This window comes from Polypterus senegalus, chromosome 15 (assembly GCF_016835505.1).
Source record: "Polypterus senegalus isolate Bchr_013 chromosome 15, ASM1683550v1, whole genome shotgun sequence".
NCBI classification, from domain to species: domain Eukaryota; kingdom Metazoa; phylum Chordata; class Cladistia; order Polypteriformes; family Polypteridae; genus Polypterus; species Polypterus senegalus.
The window spans coordinates 129,562,751-129,576,755 of record NC_053168.1 but is presented as its reverse complement, the minus strand read 5'-3'; the positions used below and the strand labels follow the sequence as shown (position 1 = coordinate 129,576,755).

Genomic DNA, 14,005 nt, shown 5'->3' with positions numbered 1-14,005 from the left:
TTTTCCACCTTTGACGAGGAGTATCCAGCTGCAGTCAGGAACGTGTTAGACCTCCAACTAACGGGAGCGCTTCTCACAGACACGTAAGCAGCCATCGCCCCCGTTTACAAGTCACAAGCGGCGCCGCCACAGAGACTTTAAGAAGCTTCCCAGAATGCCTTCGTGCTCGTGTGTCACGTGACACGGTCGTCGTTACCCACAATAGCTTGGGGCTTTTCCTGGAAGAAAAAAAAAAAGCATGGCGGCTAGGGCACCCGGTAAGATATGCCTTTATTTTATTTTATTTTGTTTGAGGAAAATAATGTTATGTAAGAACAACAAATCGCCGTTAACAGATAGCAGAAAAAGTTCGTTTAAGTAGCGTTTCTGGTTCTCTTGTTTTGTTTCTCCGTTCCCTTCCAGTATAGCATGTCCTTAATGTCCTCTATGTGTCTTAAATCCTGCACTCGACTCAGGTACAGTACTTGAAAAAGCACTTCTATTTTTTTTTTTTAATCTATCTCGATACCTTTTTTTTCTGCTACTGTTAATCGTTAACATAGGTTTATTGGAATTATATTGTCTTTAATTTTGAACTGTCTTGGCGTTAAATTAAATACCCATTTCATGTAGTTCGCTATCTTATACTGGTAGGTAATTGTGAATGAGTTGTTCTTTGGCTATTTAATTCTTCTGTATTTTAACAAACGACCCGTTGGTTTTACACGATTACATGTTTTATTTGTAGGCAATTTTTATATAGTCTAATAAAGAAAATCGTTTTTAGTATTAAAGAAGGTTTGGTTTTTTTTCTCCGTAGTTTGTAAATGACATTGCAGACTTGGGCGATAAAGTCATTTGGACCAGTTAATGAAAAGTGCTGTAATAAATATATTAACTATTTAACTGAAGAGCCACATTCAAACGTGTTTGTTTTATGATTATTCTTGTTCAGGAAATTTGTGATCTCTGGATGTTTAAATGTAATTCTTTATTTTAGTTGCAGCCTCGGGGCGTTTTTTCCAGTCTTTGCAGAAATGGTACTACAATACAGCAGGTTTTAATAAATACGGTATGTACTTTTTTTTTTCTTTCTCATCAGTCACCATCATGTGTGAGTGTGTTTAAAATATGAGTAGATTTTATGACTAATAAGTATGGAGTGGCAGGCGGTGTTGCGTTGTTTATATTCTGTTTTCTCCAGTTAATGAAGTACATTTTCAGTGATTGAAATCAAACATTTTGTTACAGCAAATATACAGGAGGACAGCAAGTGAGCAAATGCTTGGCTGTTGTAACAAGACAAAGGAATCCTTAAACTTACATAGGCATAGATAGCGAATGCATTTCACTGAAGCTAAAAAGTTCTTCTTTCTGTTGCTCCCTTTAGCGGTTGCCACAGCAGATCATCTTCTTCCATATCTTTCTGTCTTCTGTATCTTGTTCTGTTACGCCCATCACCTGCATGTCCACTCTCAGCAGATCCATAAACCTTCTCTCTGGCCTTCCTCTTTTCCTCTTCCCTGGCAGCTCTATCCTTAGCATCCTTCTCTCAATATACTTGCCATCTCTCCTCTGCACATGTCCAAAGCAGCTCAATCTCTCCCCTCTGACTTTGACTTCCAACCGCCCAACTTGAGCTGACCCTCTAATGTCCTCATTTCTAATCTTGTCCATCCTCGTCATACCCAGTGCAAATCTTAGCATCTTTAACTCTGCCACTTCCAGCTTTGTCTCCTGCTTTCTGGTCAGTGCCATCGTCTCCAACCCATATAACATGGCTGGTCTCACTACTGTCCTGTAGACCTTCCCTTTCACTCTTGTTGATACCCATCTGTCACAAATTACTCCTGACACTCTTCTCCACACTGCTTGCACTCTCTTCATCACCTCTCTTCCACAATCCCCATTACTCTATACTGTTGATCCCAAGTATTTAAACTCCTCCACCTTTGCCTTAATTTTCGAAAACGGGGATCTCGGACTCCAATCCTGGAGGGCCCCAGTGGCTGCAGGTTTTCATTGTAACCTGTTTTTGCTGCTAATTAACTTCTTTTGAATTAATTTTAATTGTTTAAGATTTGTTCCCCGAAAGTTCTTTATCATTCCTCTAAATTGCTTCATTTCTTTCGTTAAACAGAAATAAAATGTGACTTGAGTAAACCAACAGAAGACCACCTAAGTCAGGTCCTCTAATTCCAACCACTTTCACTCCAACCAGCTGTTTAATTGCGCACCGAGTCGTGTTATTTATTAAGCCCTTTCTTTAATTCCATGGCTTGTTGCTGCTCTCATTGTGCAATAGCAGAACATTTTCAAAATTGTTGATATTTTTTTTCTTTACTTTTATTCTAAGAGCACCATTAATGTTTTGGGGACCCGAGCAATTTAACATTCCTGAGACCTCCACCCTTTTTATTTTCAGATATTGTATGATGGTCACAGTTTGAGGGTCATGTTTTGGTTAATTTTGTGTATCATTGTTTGGCTGCTAATTAAGGAACAAGAAACAATTATTGGATCTGAGTCTTCAAGAGCAAGTCAATTAAAGATGAATTCAAAAGAAGTTAATTAGCAGCACAAACAGGTCACTAATTAAGAAAAGGTTAGAATGAAAACCTGCAGCCATTGGGGCCTTCCAGGACTGGAGTTTGAGATCTCTGTTCTAAAGAGTGGAAAGTTAATGGCTATCTGCAAGTGTTAGAGAAAAGTGGCTGGCAAGAAGGCTTTACCTTGCAAAAAGTAATGTGAATATATACAATATGGAAAACTGGATTTTTCCATCACAACGTGCAAATTCCCTCAGCCTGCTTATTGATCACCTGCTTCATTGACAATTGTTACAATTTTCCAAGCAAAATATTTTGTTTCTTGTTACCCCAGTACTCGAGATACCAAATAAAACATTTACTGTGGCCTGTACCACTTTCAGCAGACCCTCTCATCTCCTGTGGAGTTCACTTGCCACATTAAGAGAAGGAATTATGGATGATTTCTTCCCTTTTTATGTAACACTTGATTCTAAAGTAGAAGAATTTCGGGCCATTCTCTTGAGTGGGGACAACATACTTGTTCACATGCATACCATTTTAACAGCCTTTAAGACTTCTAAACCTGCCAATAGCAGGGCATGATTTAGTAACATTTATTTGTCGCCACTAACTTTTTATAAATTGTATTTAGGGAATAATTATATGTTTAGATTTAGGATTGTTCTTTGTGCGCTTTTAGAAGTAAAGCACCCCAGGGACTGCTTTCTGCTTCATGGCAGCTTCTATTGACAAGATAGTCTCTGCTTCCTTGTATCTGTTTATCAAACTAAGTTGGTTTAAAAAGAAAATCGGAGTTTTAAGTGCACATAACTGAATGTTTTCATCATTTATTTTTTTGTTAGGACTTATGACAGATGACACAATATATGAAGATTCAGATATTAAAGAGGCTCTGAGGCGGTTACCTGAACAAACTTACAATGACAGAATGTTCCGTATGAAGAGAGCTCTTGATTTGTCTATGAAACATCAAATCCTTCCAAAAAATCAGTGGACAAAATATGAGGAGGTTAGTATACATTGTACACTAATACGAAATTAGTTGTGTGTTGGTGACGGACCCTTCAGATGGTAAATGCTGGTATCTTCCTTAGTAAACATGTAGGAGCTGATGACAAATCTGTTTGCAGTTCATAGTTTTAACTGACCAACATTGAAAAAGGAAAAACAGACAATGACTAAAGTGAACTATAAGCCCATCGAGTAGAACACCAGTGGATATGCAGTTTGTTTCTCTTTGATTTCTATATGCTTCATATTTTATATGAATAGCATTTGGGTTTTTTGTGAGCTGTCAACATTGAGCTAATACGTGAGCATGTTTATCAACTACCCTACTTGTTGCTTCTGTATCAAACAATCGCATGTTTCAGTTTTGCTTATTAAACTTTTCTCTTAAATTTAGTCAAAATTGTAATGCTAAAACAAAGGTCTGCATTTTTGCCAGAAACACTTGGCTCTCCATTTTATTAATTTTAAGTGATGGCAGCATTTCATCACTTTTCAGTGAGCACATCTAGCAGCAGTCAGTATTTGTTGCACAGGTTTCTAAACTTTTTTTGTTACTGGTCCCTCTCTTTTACTTTCTTATATACAAAGTCCAGGGAAGTAATCATCCAAAGATTCGATATCGAGATTTTGATTAATCTCAGCATTTTAGACCACCTTGACTTTCTCATATATGAAGTATAGGGAGAATATTGTAATCCTCCAAAAATTCCTTTTCGAGGTTTTGATGAATCTTGACGTTTTAGACCTCCCTGAGTCTGAAAATACCATTTTTGGAATTATGTCTCTGTGTGTGTATGTATTAACAAGATAACTTGAGTACATCAACCAAATTTTGCATGCAAGTATTAGGTACAAAACGTAGCTTTCTGTCAGCTTTTGGGCTGTTTCTGCTAACCAGAAGTGGTACATTACCTTTTATTCATGCATCTGCGGAGTCTGATTTATTCAACTTTACTTTTATAATCTATACTAATAAAAGGCAAAGCCCTCACTCACTCACTGACTCATCACTAATTCTCCAACTTCCCGTGTGGGTGGAAGGCTGAAATTTGGCAGGTTGATTCCTTACAGCTTCCTTACAAAAGTTGGGCAGGTTTTATATCGAAATTCTACGCGTAATGGTCATAACTGGAAGCAGTTTTTCTCCATTTACTGTAATGGAGATGAGCTTCAATGCCGTGGGGCGGAGTTTCGTGTGACATCATCACGCCTCCCACGTAATCACGCAGTACATAGAAAACCAGGAAGACCTCAAAAAAGCGCTCAAGAAAACATGCATTATATAATTGAGAAGGCAGCGAAACAATAAGAAGCGAGCGAGTGGCATATACTACCATATTCATGAGTTCTGCTACTTCGGAAACAAAGCACGATGTGAACCTACACTTTAAATTAAGTTCATAGACAGGCTGCCGCTGGCGTTTGTAATTTAGTGCCTGCCCATATAAGGCCGTCCGTCAGCGGCAATCCAATAGCAAAGGGTAAATATTCACAGGTGAAGGACTGTGCTTATGGAGAGGAAGATGAGATGGTCAGGGTGGTGTTTGACACAAACTCAGCGAAACTGCGAGAGAAAGTTTTAAGTGCCAGGACTAAGGTAACATTAAATACAGCCATGGACATAGCAGGAGATGGCACCAGCACAGCTGGGAACCTTCGATGCATGTACACCGAGTGGCTCACGGAACTGACGAGTGCACAGATAAAAGCAACAGTTCCAAAGAGCGCTGAACAAAACCAATTACACAATTGAAAAGGCAGCAAAAATATGAAGCGCCTCATACATACAAGCATATTCATAAATCCAACTACTGCAGAAACAAAGCACACGTTGGAAAAAGTCAATGTCCCGCTAAAGGAAGACAGTGTAAAAAACCCGTGCATGCAGTGTGTCAGGTCTCAGATAAAGAAGAAGACGAGCTGTTTATTGATGCAGTAAGAAACGAATCGATGAATGAAACCTGTCATCTTTACAACGATTGACAAACACGGAATGTAACTTGAACACAACACATCCTACAAATACGAACCTGATTGAAAGAAATAATGATAATCAAATCCTTGATGACAGCAACACTCAGTAACACTCACAAAACAAATACTGTATATTGACAGTCATGTTACGTTATTTTTAAAATGTTCCCTTTTCTTTTTCTACCTTTTTTAACACACTACTTCTCCGCTGCGATACGCTGGTATATATATATATATATATGTATATATATATATATATAACCCAATCTACATACTCGAATAATGGATACTTTATTCGCCATCAATGATTGTTTTGGTAAAGCCATACTCAGTGTATTCATTAGATGAATGGTAAAAAAGTAAGAGCGAGGGAGGATGACTAATTGAGGCATGCAGGCTGTAGTGCTGCGTCAACTCTATCTGAATTGCGCGATCACATTTGAAAAATATATCTTTTCAAGTTCTATTTAGTCGATATGTGTCAAACTCAAGGGCCGCAGGGCCACATCCGGCCCGGCATGTAATTATATCAGGCCCGCGAGATCATTTTATATACTGTATTATTGTTATTAAAGCCCGGTATATGAAGCGCTGGTAACACAATAAACTACAGATCCCATAATGCAGCGCTTCAGCTGCCTTGCCGAACACTAACGCGTTAATCAAGTCTACCTTATGATGCTGCAAGTTATTGCGGCTAGAGTTATTGCGCACTGAGTTTGCACGGCGCTTTGGTGACTTTGAAGAACAAAAAAAGTCTGTCTACATGCGGCTCGAACCTTGTGCATGTTTGGTAGCACATATCTGTGTGAGAAGCTCTTCTCAGTGATAAAGACTAACAAAACAGCACACAGGAGTCGCCTCACTGATGAGCACCTGCAATCCATCCTGAGAATCTCCACAACACAGAACCTCACACCAAACAGAAACGAACTTGTGGCCAAAAAGATGCCAGGCGTCCAGCTCTAAAATGACATATGAGCAAAGACAACTGAATGATTTGATTTGTTATTGCACGTAAGAGCGGAGTCAACCGTTTTAACAAACAGCGTATTGCACTGATACTGAAATAGCTGTGTGTGTATATATGTAGATATGTATGTATATGTATATATATGTTTATATATGTGTGTGTGTATGTATGTATATGTGTGTATATATGTGTGTGTATATATGTAGATATATATGTATGTATATATGTGTATATGTATAGATATGTATATATATATGTTTATGTGTGTGTGTAAATAAATAAATAAATATATATATATATATATATATATATATATATATATGACAACAACACTCATCACTCACAACAGTGACAAAACAATTACATTGACAATCAGGTTACGTTATTTTCAAAATGTTTCCTTTTCTTTTCATTGCTTCTTTAACACACTACTTCTCCGCTGCGAAGCGCGGGTATTTTGCTAGTGTTCAATATATTGATTTGTTGTTGATGGTTCTTTAATGTTCATAATATAAAAGTATAATTGTTGTTTTGCGGTTTACTCCTCAAATATTCCATCCCCTTATCTGTGTGTATGAGAAAGTCTAGAGAAGACCACTCGCGATTTTTACTTACTAAATTTGCCACCCTGGACGTTGGCTAGAACCTTACCAGTAGCGCTTTCTCCAGTGTTTTAGGAATTTGATTTTTGCCTAATGTAAATTTGGCAGTGTGTTGTTATGCCAGTCTGGTTTGTCTTATGTTGAATCTGTGATTGTAGTCTCAAATCCTAATGTGAATGATAGTGTTGATCAAAATGTCAGACGTCAGAACATGCCAGACTACCAAGCGAGACTCTACATAAGAGGAGGCAGGCTCTACATTCAGAATTAAACCTCTTGACAACTAAAGAAACCGAACAACTAATTTACAAATCCAGACATCATTATTATGAACATGGAGAGAAAGCTAATAAGCTTTTAGCGCAACAAATCCACAAGCAAGATGTACGCAACGCAATCTCGGTAATTACTAACACGAATGGAGATAAAATTATCGAACACAAAAATATAATGTACACTTTTAGAGACTACTATAAATCCCTATATACTACTGAGTTTAAAGAAGACAATATACAATCTAATGCATTTCTGGATACATTACAGATACCACAAATTGACGCTATTAGTGTGGAGGAGCTCGATAAACCTCTGTCATTATCAGAATTACTGGATGCTATAAAGTCACTCCAAGGTGGAAAAGCAGCAGGCCCTGACGGCTACCCTGCAGAGTTTTACAAGAAATTCTCCGCTCAGCTAGCTCCCCTCCTATTAGCAACATTTACAGAAGCCAGAGATAACCAATCTCTTCCACAAACCTTTCGCCAAGCACTAATCACTGTCTTTCCAAAACAAAATAAGGACTTATTACAATGTGCATCATACAGACCAATTTCACTTCTGAATAACGACGTTAAAATACTCTCTAAAATCATAGCTAGAAGGATGGAGAAAGTGCTCCCTCAGTAATATCACAAGACCAAACTGGATTTATTAGGGGCCGACACTTATCTTCAAATCTTCGACGCCTGTTTAATGTAATATACTCACCAACTAAATCAAACACCCCAGAAATATTATCATTGGATGCAGAAAAAGCATTCGTTCTTTAAGCAATTAGATTCAACAATAACCTCATTTATTTGGAATTCTAAACATCCACGCATCAAAAGAGCGACCCTACAAAGACAAAAGGCAGAAGGCGGCATGGCTCTACCTAACTTCCAGTTTTATTACTGGGCGCAAATATACAGTCGATAAGAACCTGGACACAAATAGAAGAACATATACAGGCATGGACCGCAATAGAAGTAAAATCCTGCAGTACTTCTTTGTATTCCTTGCTTTGTGCTCCAATAAACACACGCTATCGGCAATACACTAATAACCCAATTGTGCTCCACTCACTTAGAATCTGGAACCAATGTAGAAAGCATTTTAAGACAGAGAAGCTTCTTTCTGTGGCACCCTGCAAAAGAACCACCTCTTTCAACCCTCACAAACATATGCAGTTTTAATATCTGGAAAAATTTGGAATTAACTTGCTTAGAGATCTTTATATAGACAACGTCTTTGCATCCTATGAACAATTACATTCCAAATTTAACATTCCAGCTACAAATTTCTTTCACTATCTTCAAATCAGGAACTTTGTTAAACAGAACCTTCCAGATTTTCCTCATCTTGCACCCTCATCCACGCTGGAAAAATTATTGCTCAATTTCAAGGAGTTAGACTCCATCTCTACAATATATAAAATCCTTTTACAATCCCTTCCTTTCAAAGATCCAAGAGGACACTGGGAAAATGACCTCTCAATCAATATATCAGAAAAGGAGTGGAAAGTAGCAATGCAGAGAATTCACTCAAGCTCCATATGCGCAAAGCATACAATTATACAACTCAAAATTATATATCGAGCACATCTGTCTCACTAAAACTCTCAAAATGTTTCCAGGGCATGATCCAACCTGCGAACGTTGCAACCAAGCCCCAGCCTCACTAGGTCACATGTTCTGGGCCTGCTCCAAATTAACATTATTCTGGACAAAAATTTTTAATTACTTCTCAGACAGTCTTGGACTCACAATCCCTCCTAACCCATTAACAGCTGTGTTTGGGGTTCTTCCAGAGGGTCTTAAAGTGGAGAAAGACAAACAAATTGTGATTGCATTCACTACACTGTTGGCACGCAGACTTATTTTGATAAACTGGAAGAACCCAAACTCTCCTCTCTTAAGTCAGTGGGAAACTGATGTGTTATATTATTTAAAATTGGAAAAAATCAAATACTCAGTTAGAGGATCTGTGCAGACTTTTTTCAAAACATGGCAGGATCTAATCAGTAATATTTTGAAATGATTTTATAAAGCACAGAGAATTTGTTGATTTAGGTATTTTTACAAGCCTTAAATTTTACACCGTTTGGCTCGCTCTCTCTCAAGGGTGGGGATCGATCTGTTCTTAGCATAATTCTTTTTTTTTTTTTTTTTTTTGTAAAAACTTGATTGCTATGTATTGATTGTAATAAAATTAATAAAAAAAAAAAATGTCAGACGTCAAAGGATTTAGATTAGAACTTCTAAATTGACTGAAGTATTTGGAGATATCTGAGTAAGTACGCAAGTGTAAGGTCATTGAATCAAACCATTTGAGTGGCAGGTGTATTATTGACTGAAAGCAGAGTGAGGAGTACATTTGAACACTATTAAAATGTGTACAATTGCCTCTAAATGATGGACTAATTCTTGGAAAGGCATTACTACTTCTGCACCAACAGCACCTTGATAGCTAAGCTGCCATGCTTAATATAAATGTTTTGGATAGATTCATTCCGTTTTGTGTGTATGGGTGAGTTTAAAGAGCAGCCCTGAGGTTACAGTTTTTGGTATATGGGACTTTGTCCTGCACCAATCTAAGGTATAATTTGCATGCCAACTATATACACTCACCTAAAGGATTATTAGGAGCACCATACTAATACGGTGTTTGACCCCCTTTCGCCTTCAGAACTGCCTTAATTCTACGTGGCATTGATTCAACAAGGTGCTGAAAGCATTCTTTAGAAATGTTGGCCCATATTGATAGGATAGCATTTGCAGTTAATGGAGATTTGTGGGATGCACTTCCAGGGCACGAAGCTCCCGTTCCACCACATCCCAAAGATGCTCTATTGGCTTGAGTTCTGGTGACTGTGGGGCCATTTTAGTACAGTGAACTCATTGTCATGTTCAAGAAACCAATTTGAAATGATTCGAGCTTTGTGACATGGTACATTATCCTGCTGGAAGTAGCCATCAGAGGATGGGTACATGGTGGTCATGAAGGGATGGACATGGTCAGAAACAATGCTCAGGTAGCCCGTGGCATTTAAACGATGCCCAATTGGCACTAAGGGGCCTAAAGTGTGCCAAGAAAACATCCCCCACACCATTACACCACCACCACCACCAGCCTGCACAGTGGTAACAAGGCATGATGGATCCATGTTCTCATTCTGTTTACCCTAAATTCTGACTACCATTTGAATGTCTCAACAGAAATCGAGACTCATCAGACCAGGCAACATTTTTCCAGTCTTCAACTGTCCAATTTTGGTGAGCTCGTGCAAATTGTAGCCTCTTTTTCCTATTTGTAGTGGAGATGAGTGGTACCCGGTGGGGTCTTCTGCTGTTGTAGCCCATCCGCCTCAAGGTTGTGCGTGTTGTGGCTTCACAAATGCTTTGCTGCATACCTCGGTTGTAACGAGTGGTTATTTCAGTCAAAGTTGCTCTTCTATCAGCTTGAATCAGTCGGCCCATTCTCCTCTGACCTCTAGCATCAACAAGGCATTTTCGTCCACAGGACTGCCGCATACTGGATGTTTTTCCCTTTTCACACCATTCTTTGTAAACCCTAGAAATGGTTGTGCGTGAAAATCCCAGTAACTGAGCAGATTGTGAAATACTCAGACCGGCCCGTCTGGCACCAACAACCATGCCACGCTCAAAATTGCTTAAATCACCTTTCTTTCCCATTCTGACATTCAGTTTGGAGTTCAGGAGATTGTCTTGACCAGGACCACACCCTAAATGCATTGAAGCAACTGCCATGTGATTGGCTGATTAGATAATTGCATTAATGAGAAATTGAACAGGTGTTCCTAATAATCCTTTAGGTGAGTGTATACCAGACATGAATGTTATTCAACAATGGTGGTCAATAATAATGAAAGTAGGTAACCTTGTATAAACCCTGCATGAATGACCCACCCTGCTCTGTTTTACTCAGAAAATCTCTACACTTAACTAACTTGTACCAGGTTTACTTGCAAGCAAGATGTGTTCAGAGCAAAAGTGATATTTAAACATCATGTGTATACTTGAGAGCATTAAACAAAATGGCATTCTCTTAAAATATTTTCCTTGGAAATATTATTTGGATTTTTTTTTTCCATTGCCATAGGATGTCCCCTACTTACAACCCTATCTCAAGGAGGTCGTCCGTGAAAGGAAAGAAAAAGAAGAATGGAATAAGAAATAATGGACAGCTGCACTTGAACTGTGTACTCTTTTCTGAGTATTTTCTGAAAACCTAATAAAATTGTAAAAATGGTTTAAAAAGGAAATTATTTTATGGCATTATTCTTTTTTTTCAGAGTACCGTGGTACCTCAGTATATGTCCTTAATCCGTTCCAGATCCTTTTACCAAACAGGACATATACCAAACAAATTTTTCCCATAAGAAATAAAGGGAAAATGATTAATCCGTTCCCATGACAAAAACCCTAATGTTATTGGCATATTATACATTGATGGGGTTGTATTAAATAAACACTGCTTAATGCTCAAATTCATAAATACAAAAGCAATTGGATGAAGTAAATGAAAATTTAAACTCACTTTACTTTTTAATAACGTCTTTGTTTTTCACAATCGTAGATACCGTCGGCTGCTGCATACCGTATGCCGAGAACAAGTCCCGGATACCCATGCCACCTTCATACTTTTCAACAATCAATTCAAATTTATGCGAAAAAACACAGTCACGTACAAATTTCACAGAGTTATAGCTTGGGTTGTTCACGGAATGTTAGCAACTTGCGTTCTGACGCTCGTGGGCAGTCGTGACTGTCTCGAGAGAGTAAAAAAGGGTAGCGCGTGGTGTTCTAGCACGCGAGTCCTATTCCAAACAAAAGTCCTATACCAAGCAAAATTTTTCACATCCAAACACGTCGTATACCAAGTTGGACTTATTCCAAAGTGGACGTATACCAAGGTACCATTGTATTTGTAAGTTCCTACCACTTTTCTGATCAAGATATTAGAAAAATACAGTGTTGTTATGCATGTGAGTTTAAACATTGCATATTATAAAGATGGACGCCCCCTTGCTGAGTCCTCTCCTTTCATCTGCTTTACACTAGGAATGGCACAAATTCAGTCATTGAGTCTCCAGTGATTTAAAGGGTTAATTCAAACTATTTAACTTTTTATTGAGCTAATCTTAAACTTGTTGGTATTTTGTACTTTTTATTGTGTTTATCAAGAAAATGTTTCAAGGTGTTTTTTCTGTATTTTGGAATGTGTGGGTTTAAAGAAGCAAAAGAATATTTCCTTACTGACTTTTTGACACCTGAAAGTTTCTCCTTATTTTCCTTGTTAAGATTTTACTTCTGTTTTATTTTAAGTTACTTGGTTGTTAGAGCCCTTACTTCCTGTGAAACACCCGGGTGTGGAAATGACATTGAGATGGCTGCTCAGCTTTAATATTCACAATTGTCCACACCTGTATTTTGGCTTTTTCATTATCACTTTTCTTATAAAGATTATTGTGGGAAAAACGAAGTTTAGGAAATATTTGATAAATTTTAAAACTAATGAAAAGACAACACGTTTTATTGTCTTTCAGAGGGGTAATCCTCCATCTCCTTAAACCAGAATTTTAAGTAAAAAGACAAGTGGGTCACTGGTTCTGAAACGTTGCCACAAAAACCAACAAACTGTTCGATTGTTTGGTCAACCATTAATGTGGTGGCATGAGAAAAATTGATCCTTTGTCTTACAAAATATATAAATGTTTTGAGCCACAGAAACTAACCAGGCCACACTACTAATGTTTGTTGTACATTTTGTAGAATGTGTAGTAAATACTTGGGCTGTCCTGCCCTGTCCTGTAATGCAGTCCTCCATCCCATTCTTGGCTCTGTATGTATAAAGTGTGCTTTACTTCTCTACTGTATTTGTGTGGGTTTTCTTGCTGTCCTTCAATCTCCCGAAGATATGCATGTTCGATTAATTGACAAGAGTAAATATAGAAATTTGTTAAAGAGTGTACTCCATCCTTTCCTTTTCTTAGCACAAGCACAGCTGAGAAGCTTCGATGCATGTGCTCCATAACGCGTTAAAAAATAACGCATTTAATCACACTTTCCATTCCAAGCAAAGGGAAACTTCTGTCAATGCATGATTTCGTGGTACACCGATTACATTGATGCACACATCAGAGCTACAAAAATGTAACAGTCGGAAGAAAGCGCGTCGCTACGACTGATTGGAGGAAAATTTGATTTCAAAAGACTACCCGACGGAAGCCTTGATAAAAGCGTGGTTTTCTGCACACATATGCTGTGTGTGTATATATATATATATATATATATATATATATATATATATATATATGACAGCAACACTCATGACAATGTCAGTCATGTTACGTTATTATTAAAATGTTTCCTTTTCTTTTTCATTACTTCTTTAACACACTACTTCTCCTGTGAGTGCTGGTATTTTGGTATTTTATATATATATATATATATATATATATATATATATATATATATAATGACCTCCAAAGCGCGGAGACTTTTGATCACGTGAACATGTCTGCAAAAAGTGGGGTCTCCTGCCCAGCAAAAGTCGAGCAGCGGCGCGTGCACATAGCTGTGCCGGCCTTTGAGACGCTGACTGCGCTTCTGCCTTAAGTCAAAGTGAGCACT

General features: G+C 38.0%; 1 protein-coding gene across 2 annotated transcripts; it reads left to right on the top strand.

The window, feature by feature from the left end:
• The first annotated feature begins 150 nt into the window (after positions 1-150).
• On the top strand, positions 151-11,637 carry LOC120515684 (cytochrome b-c1 complex subunit 7). Of its 2 annotated transcripts, none has more exons than XM_039736919.1 (4): positions 151-257; positions 980-1,051; positions 3,374-3,540; positions 11,472-11,637. In XM_039736919.1, exons 1-4 carry the CDS (start codon positions 239-241, stop codon positions 11,547-11,549), a joined length of 336 nt encoding a protein of 111 aa, XP_039592853.1. In that variant the 5' UTR covers positions 151-238; the 3' UTR covers positions 11,550-11,637. The 2 variants fall into 2 exon arrangements, with proteins under 2 accessions (XP_039592853.1, XP_039592854.1); XM_039736920.1 differs by lacking the exon at positions 151-257 and adding an exon at positions 389-455.
• The last annotated feature ends 2,368 nt before the right edge of the window (positions 11,638-14,005 follow it).

What these genes read in the sequence shown, in the direction of transcription:
- LOC120515684 (XM_039736919.1), top strand. An exon ending in AGCAGGTTTTAATAAATACG is followed by an intron (nt 1,052 to 3,373) that starts GTATGTACTTTT and finishes TTTTTTTGTTAG; the next exon opens with GACTTATGACAGATGACACA. An exon ending in AGTGGACAAAATATGAGGAG is followed by an intron (nt 3,541 to 11,471) that starts GTTAGTATACAT and finishes CCATTGCCATAG; the next exon opens with GATGTCCCCTACTTACAACC.